Here is a 17,921-nt window from a genome sequence, read left to right on the forward strand (position 1 = left end):
CGGACAATCCATACAGTGGGTGGGAATCCAGAGGGGGGGCGTGGGGATCATCTCCCTTGCTGACGTAGGCAAGGGAAGAGTTTATCAACGCGCCGTTTTGACGCACCATTCTCAAATGTTGGGCATAGTTTGGTTTACACATTATGAAATTTCTAGCCACTGGGGTGACTTAAGAAGGTCAGAGGAACTCATTTTAACGTTAAAAAACCTCAGAAAGTGAAAATTTCATGCCATGGGACCTTTAAATCCTAAAATTCTGTAAATCATTAATATACAAATCTATGGCAGTGACTTCAGGGCTAATCCAGAAAAAAATTAGAAATAAATGGCCAAATCCCGAAATTCTTTAAAGTGTGCACTTTATGAACTTAATAAACACACTGAAACACTGTATAATCCATTAAAAAAGTTTTAGGGGAACTGGTCTCCAGCATGTTCTGCTTTGTGGCAATGGTGCAGTGTGGCTTGTGTACAGTATGTGTTGCCTGACTAATGTGTTCGTCCCCTGCATGTCTTTGCTCCATACGCAGTCTGCTGGGCTCCATATTCCCAATGCCACGTATAATCTATGCTATGGCAGAGGATGGGGTGCTTTTCAAAGTGTTAGCCCGAATCAATCCTAAGACGAAGACCCCACTTATTGCCACAATGGCCTCCGGTATAGTTGCAGGTGAGAGCTGGGGGTGTAACTTGCTGTGCAAAATCTGGCAACATGCTTCACCAGGCAAATGTGAATGTCCAACATGAGGAAATCATTAGTGAAGCAAAAGAATTAATAATCATACAGACAAAATCCAAAGCAAAGCTTAGCAATAAAGAAAAAAATAGCCTCCACAATTTCTGCATTTGACAATTATTTACACATTCACAATTGCCAGTGGATTGATACATGTTCTTGCATGTCAGAAATACATTGTTTTTGAACGATGACCCCTTTTTTGTTCCTAGCCTGTTAGGCGCCATGTTTCCTCTGCCACGCATTCTGTTTGCCATGGCGCGAGATGGCATACTTTTCAGGTTTCTTTCCAAAGTGAGTAAGCGTCAATCACCAGTGGCTGCCACAATGGCAGCAGGCACCACAGCGGGTAAGCTCCCAAGGAGAGAGGGACATGGCATGGACCACTGTCTCTTTGTGTCAGCTTGGGTGCAATTGCAGCGTGTGCATGACTTGCAGTGGTCGTGGTGGATGCATGCTCTTGCGGTGGTGAAACTTAAAGCACATGATGCATTTTCCCTGATCTCCTGTTCTTGAATACAACCCTGTTTCCAAAAAAGTTAGGATGCTGTGTAAAATGTAAGTAAAAACAGAATGCAATAATTTGCAAATCATGGAAACCCTATATTTCATTGAAAATAGCACAACATATCAAATGTTGAAACTGAGAACTTGTACTGTTTTTTGAAAAATATATGCTCATTTTGAATTTAATGCCAGCAACATATTTCAAAAAAGTTGGGCTGGGGCAAAAATTAAAAACAAAAAACGCCCAGTGGAACATCTTACAACTGGTTTGATTAATTGGCAACAGGTCAGTAGCATGATTGGGTATTAAAAAAAAAAAAGCATCCCAGAGAAGCGGAGTCTCTCAGAAGTAAAGCTGTGGAGGGGTTCAACACTGTTTGAAAGACTGTGTAGGCAAACAGTGCAACAATTTAAGAATAAAGTTCCTCAATGTAAAATTGAAAAGAAATTTGGGATCACATCATCTCTGGTACATAACCTCATTAAAAGATTCAGAGAATAATATCAATAATCTGGAGAAATCTCTGCACCTGAGAGACAAGGCTGAAAACTAATATTGGATATTCCTGATCCTCAGGCAGCACTGCACTAAAAACAGACACACTTCTGTAGTAGAAATCACTATATGGGCTCAGGAACACTTCCAAAAACCATTGTCTGTGAACACAGTTCATCACTGCATCCACAAATGCAAGTTAAAACTCTACCATGCAAAGAAGAAACCATATATAAACAATACCAAGAAACACCACCACCACTTTCTCTGGGCCCAAAGCTCATGTATAAGTGAGGTGAAGTGGAAAACTGTTCTGTGGTCTGATGAATTGAAATTTGAAATTCATTTTGGAAATCATGGACATCGCGTCCTCCAGGCTAAAGAGGAGAAGGACCATCCAGCTTGTTATCAGTGCACAGTTCAAAAGCCAGCATCCGTGATATGGGGCTGTATTAATGCACATGGCATGAATATCTTGTACATCTGGGAAGGCACAATTAATACTGATCTATACAGGTTTTGGAGCAACATAGTGCCGTCCAGATGATGTCTTTTTCAGGGAATGCCTTGGTTATTTCAGCAAGACAATGCCAAACTGCATTCTGCACTTATTATAACTGCATGGCTCTGTAGTAAAAGAGTTCAGGTGCTAAACTGGTCTGCCTGCAGTCCAGACCTGTCTCTCATTGAAAACATTTGGCATATTATGAAATGAAAAATATGATAAAGGAGACCCTGAAAAGTTGAGCACCTGAAATCCTATATTAGGCAAGAATGGGACGACATGTTCCCTTTCAAAACTAGTGGCCCTTTTCCACTACCCTTTTTCAGCTCACTTCAGCTCACTTCAGCCCGACACGGCTCGCGTTTCGACTATCTAAGAACAGCACGACTCAGCTCGCTTCAGCCCTGCTCAGCCCCCAAAACTTGCACGGTTTTGGAGTAGGGCTGAAGCGAGCTAAACCGAGCTGAGTGAGGCTAGGGGCGTGAGGAGACACTCCCCTGTGCACTGATTGGTGAGGAGGAGTGTCCTCACACGCCCACACACGCCCTGCGAGCACGCTGGGATCTGTAAACACCGTAAACCCGGAAGAAGGAGAATTATGAGAATTATGAAGCCTTATGCGCCTCGCCTCATCTATACGCTCTTGCCAGTATCTGTTGGCGTTGTCGGCGACAACAAGCCACAGCACCAAGACCAGCAACACTAACGACTCCATGTCCTCCATGTTTATTGTTTACTCTCCGGGTCGTGAGACTACCGCTTAAAAGGTCACTGATGTCACTGTTTGCTCCACCTAACGACATCACCTGACGTCCACCCACTTTCGCTAACTCCACCCAATGTGTCCACCCACTTCCAGCCAGCACGGTTCAGCGCGGTTGTAGTTGAAATGCAACTCCAACAGCCCCACTCAGCTCGACTCAGCCCGACTCAGCACGGCACGGCTCAGCCCAACTCAGCCGCGTTGGTAGTGGAAAAGCGGCATAAATGTACAGCAATTTGTCTCCTCAGTTCCCAAATATTTAGAGTGTGGTTAAAAAAAAGAGGTTTTGCAATGCAGTGTAATGCAGCTGTGACATACCAGACGCTCGTGGATTAAAAATAAACTCAATGCTTTAATGAACACAGTGGGCCAAGGCCAGGCCAAGTCAATACCAAGAAATCTAACACAGTAACGAGGGCTAGTCATGTCAAGTTTATTTGTATAGCGCTTTTAACAATAAACATTGTCGCAAAGCAGCTTTACAGAATTTGAACGACTTAAAACATGAGCTAATTTTATCCCTAATCTATCCCCAATGAGCAAGCCTGTGGCGACAGTGGCAAGGAAAAACTCCCTCAGACGACATGAGGAAGAAACCTTGAGAGGAACCAGACTCAAAAGGGAACCCATCCTCATTTGGGCAACAACAGACAACATGACTATAACATTAACAGTCCTAACATAAAGTCAGCTTTGTTGATGCTATAAACCCCCCACCGACGGAAACCCGAGCGCTAAACCGTTCACGACAACCGCAGTCCCAAAGTCAGCAAGTCAACTGCAGTCCCCAGCCACAAAAGCACCACTGCAAGAGTCCAGAGCATCCTCCAGGCGCGACCCCCAACTGTCCACATGGGGCTGTCGATGCGATGAGACTCCAACCAGACACAGGGCACCAGGATGGATCAGGCAGGTTCGAGGAGCAGAAGAGGTCAGCATCTCAATCCCAGGACCAACATGTAACTCAGAGGGACAGATTTGGGGGGGAGGGGGAAGAGAGAGAGAAAAAAAACCCACAGGTTGTTAGGTATGCCCAATGTCACCTGAATAAGTAGGAACAGTATACATATTGCACTGAGTACAAGCAGGGACTCCGGCAACTAACTATAACAGCATAACTAAAACAAATCATGGTCGGGAAACGGGCAATAGTCCAAGAACTGGGAATCAGAAAAGCACAGGCAAAATAAACACAAGGGCTAGGTGAAACCGGAAGAAACTGGAAGGCAAAAATGGTCATACACAGGAATGCAATCAGAAATAGAAACGCCCAGTAGGCTCATGAAAATGTGGAGGCAATACTGTGCAAAGGATAAAACAAACAGAGGGGTATAAATACAGATATAAACAAAGAGGTACAGGTGATGATGATTAGAACTCGGGGGAGCCACTCCTAGGAAGTGGCTCCGGGTTGGCTGATGGAGTGCACGTGGTAGTGACAGGTGTGTGAGGAGGATTGTGGGAAGTGGAGTCCTGAGTGTTAAGTGAGCCCGGGAGCGTGACCCACAATGGTAAACATGCACCTGTCCCAACTTTTTTGAAATGTACTGCTGGCATCAAACTTAAAATGAGCATATATATTTTTCAAACAATAAAATTTCTCAGTTTCAACATTTAAAATGTTATCTTTGTACAATTGTCAATGAAAAATAGGGTTTCTGTGGCTTGCAAATAATTGCAGTCTTTTTTTATTTTACATAGCGTCCCAACCTTTTTGGAAACTGGGTTTTAATTGATTTAACCTAAAATTCACATGGTAATTAGCTGATGAGTTGAATGAGCTGTGTTTTAGTGCATGTTAAGATATATTCTCCGGAAAAAAGGATTACTGAGGTGTTGTTTGAACGGTTAAGGGTTCTAAGGGGTTCGGTTCTGAATCTTTTCTGGAACTTTTCTGTTGTAGTGTTCGACATAAAACCTTTAAGGCTTTCCTTTCGAGTGCCAATATAACTTTTCTATGAGCATATGAACAACGTAAAGCAGCGTGTGTGTGTGGGGTGGGGTGCCTTGAACTTGGACACATTAATTTATAAAGGCCCTAAAGAGGAAGATATCCTGGAGTGAGTAAAAGAGAGGAATATTTATATTTTACACAGGCATTAAACAAGGACAGGTGCAGCTGCCTATAAGATCATCTTCAGAGGAATTTCTTTTGAGGAACAGTAGAGGACAAGCACTTTCATGCTAGCAGGAATGAGGGAAGGAGTTTATCAAGTGTTTGAAGACTCCTATGTACAGCTGCATAGAGGGCAGAGTGTAGTGTAGAGAATAAACTATTGAGAAAAGGGCTCCAGGAGGTCAAGCTTTGCTTTGCAAGGCCCCTATAATTCAGTACATACTGAAGCAATCTGGGTTTCATAGTCTACATTGCTAGCCTGCTGGTTGTTTGTAAGTTTAGCCACCTGTATCAATGCTCCGGATCAGTGCTCATGTCTCAAATTGACTCAGTACACCAGCTAAGAGCTTTCGTTTTGACTTGGGATTTTAGGGAGCCCTTTGGTGTTGCAAAATTATATCCAGTAATTCTTCATACATAAGTGTAAAAGATAGATAGAGATGTACATATTTTACTCATAATGTATTATCGCAGAAAGCAGAGGTGTCAAATTCTATCTGTAAAGACATCTGCAGGTGTGGCTGCAGGTTTTTGGTTCATCCAAACAGGAATTCCACCTGATTCCACCTTTTTAATCAATTGATCTTCAGTTGACTATTAGCTGTGGTTCCTGCTGGGTTGGAATGAAAACCTGCAATCATACAGTCCCTTTACAGATAAGCATAGATAATATGGTGCTCATTGGTTATACCGTACAATAAAGTAGTGATGGTTTTTCATGGAATAACTACTGATGATAAGAATAAGTGAAGAATAAGGAAATGACGTTACCATGTTTTCCAAAAATGATTAACTGTAACAGCTTTATATTAATGGTATAACCTCCAGACACTGTATTATCTCCTTATTATTACTTATAAGCTACATATTGTAATGTCAAAAGGGGGTTAAATTGAGCTTTAGAAAGTGGAGAGTTCCATCTCCTTCATAAGACAATAAAGGAACAGTAAAATGTATGCATTATTCATGAATTTCTCAGCATTTATATGACTGACGTTTGATGGGAACAAGTGTTTCTATTTTAAATACTTAATTTGAATAACTGCAATGAGATTGCCAGACCTGATTGTTGTGGTTATTGTTTTAGTACTTACAGTTTGTCCTTCTCCACCTCTAATCCCCTAATTTAACCCCTGAATGTCAAAGCTGAAGAGCATTAATCATAGCTTATGAACCACAATCAGGGATTTGCGAAAATGGCGGAACGGTGGTGTAGTGGTTAACACTGTCGCCTCACAGCAAGAAGGTTCTGTGTTCGAGCCCAGTGGCCAACGGGGACCTTTCTGCGTGGAGTTTGTATGTTCTCCCCGTGTCTGCGTGAGTTTCCTCCAGGTGCTCCGGTTTCCCCCAAAGACATGCAGGTTAGGCTAATTGGTGGCTCTAAATTGACCATGAATTGGTGTTTGTGTCTGTGTCAGCCCTGTGATGATCTGTTGACTTGTCCAGGGTGTACCCCGCCTCTTGCCCATAGTTAGCCGGGATAGGCTCCAGCTTACCCATGACCCTGCACAGGATAAGCAGTTATGGATAATGGATGGATGGATTTGTGAAAATTCGTTCAATGCAGTGCATTCAGTACAAAATTCATGAATACTTTAGATAAGGTTTCCAAGCAGCAATATCATCCCAGTGTAATCTGAAATACTGGGTACTGACTAATAGTAATACAGAAACCAGCCATTTGAAAGTCAGTATGTGTTCCAGTCAGTTATTTGCTATATTGTTTATTCTATATTTAAAGCTATACGTCCTTTCGATTTGATAAACTCGTTCCTTCTGAAATTTGGTCATTGTGATATATGCTTATTTCTGCAATATCTAAAAAAAACCCCAAACAAACAGGCCATTCTGTGGCTGGGAAGTTATTTAATTTGAGGGGATTCCCTCGCAAATAATGTGCATGAAATCGCTCACTTCAAGCAGACAGAGGAAATCCGGTGTGCGCATGCGCAGGTTTACCTGCTTCTTTTTATTCTTCTTTTGGGGTTTATGGCAGCTGGCATCCAGTGTTGCATTACTGCCATCTACAGGTTTACCTTGACCGTGCACTGACAGTTAGATCATTCTGTCGCTAAACAAACAGCTGATCACACCAAGGTGCTCGCTGACCACCAATATTTATTAGTTTGGTACTGCGTTTCCTTTCCTTCGCAACATAACATCTTTTCTTCTCGCTTTCCATTACTGTACTTGGTCTTTCACATTTCATTTGCATCCTCCATTTTTCTCTCCTGGTTCAAATTTGTATCCCACAATGCCTTGTGTGAACGGGGAAAGCCCACCACGTGATGCAGGATGTAGTATCTTGAATTGGATCATGGTGAAGCAGGAAAAAAAGAGCGGAGACACATGGCCCTAAATTCATTAATTGTTCTATTTAAAAGAAAAACTAATAAAATTGGAAGTCTATGATTCGAATTCAGTAGCTTTCGGTCCACTAAACAAAAATAATTGGCTGTCAGGGAAAATTCTTTTTATGAGCTACACTTGAAAAATCTGAAAGGCAGTCTACCTTTAATACTTATGGTATCAGGAACCTACTTGTGTTGTAATGAAATCCCTGATTGTGATTTTAAAAATATGGTAATCTAGATATAATTGTCATATTCATAATTATGCTTGCTGCATCTTTAAAAAAAGATTCAAAAGAGACTTATAAAAGTTTATCATATTACTGGTAGACATTTATAACAACTTAAAAGTGATATTTCACCATAAAACAAATGTGCAGAGATGCTTATCTAGATTTTTGTTTGGAGTGCTAACTATAGTGTCTGTTGTCGTTTTATGGTAAAAGTTCACTTTAACCATTTGATGTTTTGCTTTAACATGTTAAAATAAACCATCTTCCAATTTATTAAATGACATACTAAATTCTAACGCATGTCCACTGATAAATTCCCAATTGAATATGTCATCTTAGTAAAAGAGATTTTAACAAGTTGTTGTTGTTGTTGTATACAGTATGTTCTTTACAAGGGATTTTTTTTTTGGATCATATCCTACAGCTATCATGGCTTGCCTTTTTGACCTAAAAGCCTTAGTGGACATGATGTCCATCGGCACTCTGCTGGCATACTCTTTGGTTGCTGCTTGTGTTCTTATTCTCAGGTTAGTGCTATTGGCTTAATTTCCTTTTTACACATTCCTTTCGGGTGTTCAACGCGTCTTTCTCTTTCAAAATTCTCTCAAAATCTTCCATATTTAACGAAGCAAACCTGGCGGCCATTTTACATCTCCGACATGTGACGTCATGTCTTGACAACCATGCATATCGTAAACCATATTCAGTACTCATTCTCCATTGGGTAGAGTGGCGTAATACATGTAGGATAAGCGATATGTGAACAATATTGCATGCTATCAAACCAAATGAATGAAACCCACTAGAAGGGAATAGAACACGTTTTTATTCCATCAAAAAAGTGTCCTGTATGTATAATAATTGAATATATCATTCAGGGAAGATTCAAAGGCAACCTAAATATGAATGTCTAATCAATCAGGTGACATAATGTTGTCATTATTAATAACAGAAAATCAAGGTGTCATGATAATGAGTTTTCTGTTTCAGGTATCGTCCTGACTCTGTGCTTGAGAGCTCGAAAACTAATGAGATCAGGGAGTCTGAGCTGACTGAGTCTGAGTCTCATCTCAATAGGCTGAGAGATGGAGAAATGTCTGTGCACATTCTCCTCAGTCCTTCCCTGCAGCCCACAAAGAGCTCATCCACTGCTGTTAACATGGCTATTGGGGTCATTAGTAAGCATCATGCCATCATGCCCAACACTGTCTTTTGCAAAGAATTTTTAATGTAAATCCTTTGTTCCCACATTGCAGATTGATTGATTAACACACACATACTGATGTATGCATTTCCCTTTTCTACAGCTATCGTAGTGTGTGTCATGAGTGCACTAATTACACATTATGGACAAGCTATTCTTGCTATGGAGCCCTGGGTCCTGGGAGTGTTGGCAGCATCCTTTTTCATCTTTTTCTTGTGTATCACCTTGGTCTGTAGACAACCGCAGACCAGCAAAAAGGTGTCGTTCATGGTATGTACACTGCAAAATGCTTGAGGTCGGTAAAATATACAGTTTCTTGCAAAAGTATTCATCCCCCTTGGTGTTTGTCCTGTTTTGTCGCATTACAAGCTGGAATTAAAATGTTTTTTGGAGGGTTAGCACCATTTGATTTACACAACATGCCTACAACTTTAAAGGCGAAAATTGTTGGTTTATTGTGACACAATCAATAATTAAGATGAAAAAACAGAAATTTGGAGTGGGCATAGGTATTCAACCCCCAAAGTCAATACTCTGTAGAGCCACTTTTTGCTGCAATTACAGCTGCAAGTCTCTTGGGGTATGGCTGTATTAGCTTAGCACATCTAGGCACTGGGATTTTTGCCCATTCCTCAAGGTTAAACTGCTCCAACTCCTTCAAGTTAGATGAGTTGCTTGGTGTACAGCAATCTTCAAGTTATGCCACAGATTCTCAAATGGATTGAGGTCTGGGCTTTGATAAGGCCATTCCAAGATATTTAAAAGTTTATCTTTAAACCACTCCAGTGTAGCTTTAGCAGTATGTTTAGGGTCATTGTCCTGCTGGAACCTGAACCTTCGTTCCAGTCTCAAACCTCTGGTTGACTCAAACAGGTTTTCCTCCAGAATTGTCCTGTATTTAGTGCCATCCATCTTTCCTTCAGTCCTGACCAGCTTTCCTGTCCCTGCAGATGAAAAATTTCCCACGGCATGATGCTGCCACCACCATGCTTCACTGTAGCAATCGTGTTCTCAGGGTGTTGGGTTTGCGCCACAAATGGCATTTCCCATGATGGCCAAAAATATAAATTTTAGTCTTATTTGACCAGAGAATCTTCTTCCATGTGTTTGGGGAGTCTGCCCCATCCAAACATGCTTTCTTAAGCAATAGCTTTTTTCTGGCCATTCTTCCATAAAGCCTTGCTATGTGGAGTGTATGGCTTTAAAGTGGTCCTACGGACAGATACTCCCATCTCCGCCGTGGATCTTTGCAGCTCCTTCAGTGTTATCTTTGGTGTCTTTGTTGCATCTCTGATTAATGCCCTCCTTGCCTATCCTGTGAGTTTTGGTGGGCGGCCTTCTCTTGTCAGGTTTGTAGTGGTGCCGTATTCTTTCCATTTTGCTATAATGGATTTAATGGTGCTCCCTGGAATATTCAAAGTTTGGGATTTTTTTTTATAACCCAGCCCTGATCTATACTTCTCCACAACTTTGTCTTTGACCTGTTTGGAGGCTCCTCGGTTTTCATTTTGCTTGCTTAGTAGTGTTGCAGAGTCAGGGTCCTTCCAAAACAGGTTGATTTGCACAGACATCGTGTGACACTTTGATTGCACACAGTTGGATCTTAATCAACTAATTATGTGACTTATGAAGTGAATTGGTTGGACCAGCTCTTATTTATAACCTGCATGTCTTTGGACTGTGGGGGGAAACCGGAGCACCCAGAGGAAACCCACACAGACACGAGAAGAACATGTCTGCACACAGAAAGGCCCCCTTTGGTCGCTGGGCTCGAACCCAGAACCTTCTTGCTTTGAGGCAACAGTGCTAACCATTGCACCACTGTGCCACCCATAATCAGGAACAGGAGCAAGGTACTTAGTCCTAATGAGCTTCAGCACAACATGCATGTGAGTAGCAGTTCGAGGCATCCCACTGTGCACGTATATTCATCTTCGGGCGCAAACGCACATGCAGGGTTTGAATTATGAATTCATCTTTGTGAGGGTCTCTTAAAAAAAAAGGGAACAGTGCATAGATGCGGTGAATAAATCTCATCTCATCTCATCTCATTATCTCTAGCCGCTTTATCCTTCTACAGGGTTGCAGGCAAGCTGGAGCCTATCCCAGCTGACTACGGGCGAAAGGCGGGGTACACCCTGGACAAGTCGCCAGGTCATCACAGGGCTGACACATAGACACAGACAACCATTCACACTCACATCCACACCTACGGTCAATTTAGAGTCACCAGTTAACCTAACCTGCATGTCTTTGGACTGTGGGGGAAACCGGAGCACCCGGAGGAAACCCACGCGGACACGGGGAGAACATGCAAACTCCACACAGAAAGGCCCTCGCCGGCCCCGGGGCTCAAACCCAGGACCTTCTTGCTGTGAGGCGACAGCGCTAACCACTACACCACCGTGCCGCCGCGGTGAATAAATATATAAATAAATAGCCTAACAGATGTGCCTTCCGTGAGTGAGAGGCTACGTGGTTCGTTAGGCTATACACACACAGAGTAGTGTTTTGTTGTTGCTGTTGTTGTTTTTTTGTTGAACATATTGTTTTTGCTATTTTCCTATAGCCTACACTTTTAAACAGATGGAGAATGCATTCCACTAGTAGAAAGTAAGAGCCATTCTCTTACCATCACACAGACAAAATAGACCAAAGTGGTCTGTTTTCACCAGGCTATGGTCATGATCTTTTTTTTGAAAACTTAACTAATGAATGAAACCAAGGTCAAGTGGTTCTTCTTCTGAAAGGATTAACGTGTGTGTGTGTGTGTGTCAACGTTCACAAGCTCTCAAAAGGATAGTCTGCATGCATAGTGGCGTGGTGGTGCTGCAGTCACAAGAGTATGCACATGTTTGGAAAACATGTTGATTCTTCTTATTATTTAAGGCTATTTGTCTATCTAACATAAACATTACTCAGCATATTGAAGGAAAATGAGCTTCATTTGTGATTAAAATATAATGATCCTGCATTTTTAGAGACCCCCGCAGATATATGATTTTACTGCTTTCATGGGAGCCAGTCCTCACTTTATGAGGGCTCAGCTCCCACTGGCTCCCAGGTAATTCGAACCATGCGCACATGGATGTGACACTCACCTTCAATACAAAGATAAGAAATGTTCTTTTATCCAAGCCAAGGTTTCCTGTAAATAGTAAAGTTCTGACACTGTAATAGAATAAATGTATATGTTTGATGCATGCACTAACAGAAAGAACAAATAAACAGGTAAAACAGGTAAGCAGTAAGTTAGGATGAATATCTTCAGCAAAACCCTGTGCCCGTTAACTGTGTCTGAAGTTGCTGATTAACCGTACCCAACAAATGTCAACAAGGCTTTACTGAATGGGAAAACAACAACAACAAACAAAGATTACATTAATGTAACAGATAAAACAAGGCTTATCTAATAGAGCTTTAAGGGAACATAACTTTAGCTAACGGAAACAGACAGAGCTAAATTTAGCCTAAATTTCATGCATACTTAGACAGGCCAACAAAGATGTGCTGAATTAACTTAAAGGAGAACTGAGGGCAAATTTTTTATTATCAAAATTCTATTTATCTCATTTTATTAAATATAGGAATGCATTTTGACAGCTATTTTGTCACTGCTGTAGCAAGTTATGAGTGTTTGAAATATGTTATGTAATATATCAGTCCATATGTCAAAGCAACGGCCATAAACAAGATTCGTTGAGACCTGTGTGAGACATCATAGGATGGAAGTAAAATGTACAGCGGAAATCAAAGTGACCAACATCTGCCAATGTTGTCAAAAGATGCGCGCGCGCCTCCTTCGAACATGGATGTAATCAAGCCGGAAGTTTTGTTTGTTTTGATAGCAATCAGGAAAGTTTGAAAAAAGTAGGCAGTAATCGTCATTTAAACTCGCTTTTGTGCAATATTTCATTTGGAAAACAGTTTTCAAAATGGCGGCACTGACACCTGGCTGACACTTCACGTTTTGAAGTCTTGCACAAGTCTCGTGAAGATCGCGCAGATAAGTGACGCCTGCCGTGGACCAAACGAGCTAAATTCAACATGGCTAAAAACCAAATAGGCCGATAAGTATAATATTTAATTGCAATTAGATTAAATATTAATTTACAGTGGTGGTGTAAGTGGTTAGCATGGTCGCCTCACAGCAAGAAGGTTCTGGGTTCGAGCCCAGCGGCTGGCGGGGGCCTTTCTGTGCGGCGTTTGCATGTTCTCCCCGTGTCTATGTGGGTTTCCTCCGGGTGCTCCGGTTTCCCCCACAGTTAAAAGACATGCGGTTAGGCTAATATGGGACGGCCTTGGGCTGAGGTGCCCTTGAGTGAGGCACCTAACTCCCAACTGCTCCCCGGGCGCTGTTAGCATGGCTGCCCACTGCTCTGGGTATGTGTGTGCACTCATTGCTCACGTGTGTGCATGTGTGTGTTCACTGCTTCAGATGGGTTAAATGCAGAGAGGAATTTCACAAGTGTGTGATGAATAAAGTTGTGCTTTCTTTCAATTAGTTGCCAATACGCGTCACGACATAAGGTTACTAAAACCGAAAACGTAACTGAATAACATGATAATTAAGAAATAAAGCAAGTTTAAAAATGACTTCAGTTCTCCTTTAATAAACACTTAGGAAAGTTTTTTTTGGTACAGCTTGAATGATAAACTCACCAATTACTATATTAAATACTGTACAAAGAATATGAAGCTTCCAACTAACAGCATTGATTGAACAATATTTGAAAAAAAAAAAAGCTTACTTATTAATATACAGTGCCTGGTTCAGTTAACTGAGTAATGTGGTGTTTCATTTATTTGACTTCACACACAGACTAAGTTTCAGTCCATGTATTATTGGGTACTACTGCAGATGTTCATTGCTGTTTATTTGCTTTACAGGTTCCCTTGCTCCCCTTTCTGCCCATTCTGAGTATATTTGTCAATGTTTACCTCATGTTGCAGCTGAGTGGAGACACATGGATCCGATTTTCTGTTTGGATGACTATGGGTAAGTGCTCTCTCTCTCTCTCTCTCTCTCTCTCTCTCTCTCTCTCTCACACACACACACCTCAAACACATGCAGACCCACACACAATCAGCAATTAGCACTCCAAAACAATTTATTTAAGCATGACTGGCACTACTAAATGCTTCAAATTTTCATCGGCGCTTTAGATACAGTATATCTGAACCCTACACTGTGTGCACAATTATTAGGCAAGTGAGTACTCTAACCCTACCATTATTTCTATGCATATTTTCCAACCACCAGCTTGAATGCTAATTGGATTTAAGCATTCTCAGGTGGTATTTATTTGTGTAATGAGGGAGGGTGTGGCCTAAAGTCATTCACACCCTCTATTAAGGTGTGCATAATTATTAGGCAGCTTCTTTGTCTCAGGCAAAATGGGCTAATAAACAGATTTAACAGACACTGACAAGACAAAAAATTGTAAAATGCCTATCAGAGGGATGCAGCACTCTTGAAACAGCTAATTCCCAGGTCAGACGACAGAAAGACGCATGCTGTGACCTGCGATCGGTTGGGTGGCGACTTAAATGGAGGATATGTAGAGAAATAGCTTTGTTAATTTCATGAATAGTTTTTTTTCAACTTATCTTAGAACTTTTTGACTTACCCTTGTATAAGGCCATAAGACGGCTCACAGATTGTTGTAAACTATTTGTTGTAAACTACCTGCAATGCATCGCAGCCATCTCTAAAGACTCATCTTCCCCTGTGTCAGCTTGCGTCTAGCTGCCACTACCTGCGTTTGGTCACTCAAGCATTGCACGACTGCCTGCCTCTACATGCTACATGACCAGTCTTGCGTCTACCTGCGATTTTGTTATCGCAGAGAGACGCAAGTAGTTGAAAGCTAGTTGCAGCCTGCTGTCTGACCTGGGCATTAGCAATTGAAATGTGACCACAGAACAATCAAATGCTTTGTTACAGTCAACAGGGTCGCAAAAAATGTGTGGAGAAGAAAAGATGCAAATTAACTGCAAAAGACTCAAGAAGGATTAAACATGAAGCTACCAGGAACCCATTATCCTCCAGTGCCACCATATTCCAGAACTGCAACCTATCTGGAGTATCCAGAAGGACAAGGTGTTTGGTGCTCAGAGACATGGCCAAGGTAAGGAAGGCTGAAACACAACCACCATTAAACAAGACTCACAAGTTGAAACGTCAAGATTGGGCCACGAAATATCTGAAGACAGATTTTTCAAAGGTTTTATGGATGGATGAAATGAGAGTGACCCTTGATGGACCAGATGGATGGGCCCGTGGCTGGATCACTAATGGACACACAGCACCACTTTGACTCAGCAAGGTGGAGGAGGGGTACTGTTATGGGCTGCTATTATTAAAGATGAGCTAGTTGGACCATTTCGGGTGGAAGATGGACTTAAAATCAACTCCCAAACCTACTGCCAGTTTCTAGAAGATACAATCTTCAAGTAGTTGGACAGGAAGAAGTCTACATCATTCAAGAAGGCCATGATTTTTATGCAGGACAACACACCATCACATGCATCCAAATACTCCACTGCTTGGTGAGCCAGCAAAGGCCTTAAAGATGACTGAGTAATGACATGGCCCCCTTCCTCACCTGACTTAAACCCTATTGAGAACTTGTGGGCCCTTCTTAAACATGATATTTACAGTGACGGAAGACAATACACCACTCTTAACAGCATTTGGGAGGCCGTAGTTGCTGCTGCACGAAAAGTTGATTGTCAACAAATCAAAAAACTAACAGACTCCACGGATGAAAGGCTCATGGGAGTTGTTGAAAAGAAGGGTGGCTATACTGGTCACCGAATATTTTTGAAATGCCAGAAGTCTATCCATCATCTGTAGCCACTTATCCTGTACAGGGTTGCAGGCAAGCTGGAGCCTAGCCCAGCTGACTATGGGCGAGAGGCGGGGTACACCCTGGACAAGTCACCAGGTCATCACAGGGCTGGCACACAGAGACACACAACCATTCACACTCACACCTACAGTCAATTTAGAGCCACCGGTTAGCCTAACCTGCATATCTTTGGACTGCAGGGGAAACTGGAGCACCTGGAGAAAACCCACACAGACACGGGTAGAACATGCAAACTCCACACAGAAAGGCCCTCGTTGGCCACTGGGCTCAAACCCAGGACCTTCTTGCTGTGAGGCGACAGTGCTAACCACTACACCACCATGCTGCTTGATGCCAGAAGTGTTTATTTGTTACTTGAAAAATTAAAATAAACAAGTGAGATGGGAAAATTTTAGCTTTTCATTTAGTTGCATAATAATTGTGTACACATATATTCACCTGAGAAAGCCTCAACTTCCTTTTCCTTTGTTAAACATTCGGGTTTTAGGTTTAATTTGGACTGACTGAGAGCACTGTATTTGTTCAACAATAAAATTAATCCTCAGGAATACAACTTGCCTAATAATTGTGCACACAGTGTAGAGTAGACCAAGAAAGAACTGGGTGAACGAGGCATACACAGAGCAAGTGTTTTATTCTTCTACAGGTTTCCTTATTTATTTCGGTTATGGGATGTGGCACAGCAGCGAACGCCAGAGGCAACGGCAGAGCACTGAAAATGTACCAGAAAAACAGAGGATGTTTGTAAAGGACGGTGTTGTGGACAAATGCATCCAATCAGAGAAGACCAGCCAGCTTTAAAGAATGGATTGCTGTTTATAGCTGATTTTGCCTTAAAACTCTGTGTGTAGCAAACCATCGCGCTTTACCAGCTGAGAGCCCAGCTCTCCTCTGAGCCCAGTGTCAGGCATGCACTGACACTGCTTTCTCTCTGAAGAGCTTAAGATTAATCCTGACATGAACACTGTGATTTTTGAAATATGTATGAAACATGATCATACAAGTATAAGACTAAGAAGTGCCTTAACTCGAAAGGAGGATTGAATTTCACACATTAACCGATTAACTGTTAACACTACATCTTCAATAGAATAAGGCATTTCAGATGCATGGAGAATAGTTGGGTTAAAGACCATTAGCCACAACATGGGTAGTGTCAGATTTGAATATGTTTTTCATTATAATTCCCCATAAGCTAAAAACAAATATCGACAAGTTACACTGAATTTTCACTTTTTTTTTAAACCATGAGCAGTATTCTCAATATTTTGCCAACAAGTTCTTTGTTCACAATTCATTTTCACTGCTATGTTTAGGCCTTTCTTTAAGATTAAAAAGAAGCTCGTTCCACTTTCACTTCACAGAAACTACTATAGGAGTATTGCTTTTTTATTTTAAGATAACACAGTTAGTTCTATACTACAATACAGAGCTGACATTTTTTGCAAATAGAGCTATAATATTATTCATAGATGGCTGGTGTAAATAGACTAGCAGGACTAAGCCCTCATGATTTTTCAAGATAAAAAGAAATGCAACTTTAATTTCTGTCAAACGTCTAAAGGCACATTTGGATTTTTCTGGAACAAGGTACAGCAGCAGCATAAATTACCCGAAGGAAAAGAATAAAAAAGAAACAATGGGGCTGATTTTTTCTACCTCAGAGAGTAGATTCAGTCAGTAGCTTGTCACTAACAGCTGATTTCACAGAATGAAACCCTCTTTTGATCCCCATTTGTGCCAAAATGGTAATAATGATAGCACGTTATTAGCAGGAATTGAGACATGAAGTACAGTCACAACATTAATGGCATTTATCAGACGCTCTTATCCAGAGCAACATACAACATACCCAGAGCAGCCTGGCGAGCAGTTGGGGGTTAGGTGCCTTGCTCAAGGGCGCTTCAGCCATTCCTGCTGGTCCAGGGAATCAAACCAGCAACCTTTTAGTCCCAAAGCTGCTTCTCTAACCATTAGGTCATGGTTTCCCCATATCCCCACAAGCGTAATGAATGGGAACAAGGTGGAATATTTACATATTTCCCGTAAATTCATATGGAGGAGAAAGTAAAAGTAGATAGACTGAGCACATATTCTCTCATCAAAGTATGAATTACACAAACGGACAGATGACA

The 17,921-nt window shown here is 41.6% G+C and overlaps 1 protein-coding gene across 1 annotated transcript in view; it reads left to right on the forward strand.

Moving 5' to 3' along the window:
• The window catches only part of slc7a2 (solute carrier family 7 member 2), a 53,002-nt gene extending 36,018 nt beyond the window's left edge, over positions 1 to 16,984 (forward strand). The window contains exons 7-12 of the mRNA XM_060927858.1: positions 949 to 1,085; positions 8,132 to 8,234; positions 8,698 to 8,885; positions 9,015 to 9,181; positions 13,802 to 13,910; positions 16,433 to 16,984. Coding sequence (XP_060783841.1) covers positions 949 to 1,085; positions 8,132 to 8,234; positions 8,698 to 8,885; positions 9,015 to 9,181; positions 13,802 to 13,910; positions 16,433 to 16,587 — 859 coding nt within the window. The 3' untranslated portion in view covers positions 16,588 to 16,984. The remainder of the gene's footprint in view (positions 1 to 948; positions 1,086 to 8,131; positions 8,235 to 8,697; positions 8,886 to 9,014; positions 9,182 to 13,801; positions 13,911 to 16,432) is intronic.
• Positions 16,985 to 17,921: the final 937 nt, after the last annotated feature.

The sequence above is a fragment of the Neoarius graeffei genome, chromosome 8 (genome assembly GCF_027579695.1).
Source record: "Neoarius graeffei isolate fNeoGra1 chromosome 8, fNeoGra1.pri, whole genome shotgun sequence".
In the NCBI taxonomy this organism is placed as follows: domain Eukaryota; kingdom Metazoa; phylum Chordata; class Actinopteri; order Siluriformes; family Ariidae; genus Neoarius; species Neoarius graeffei.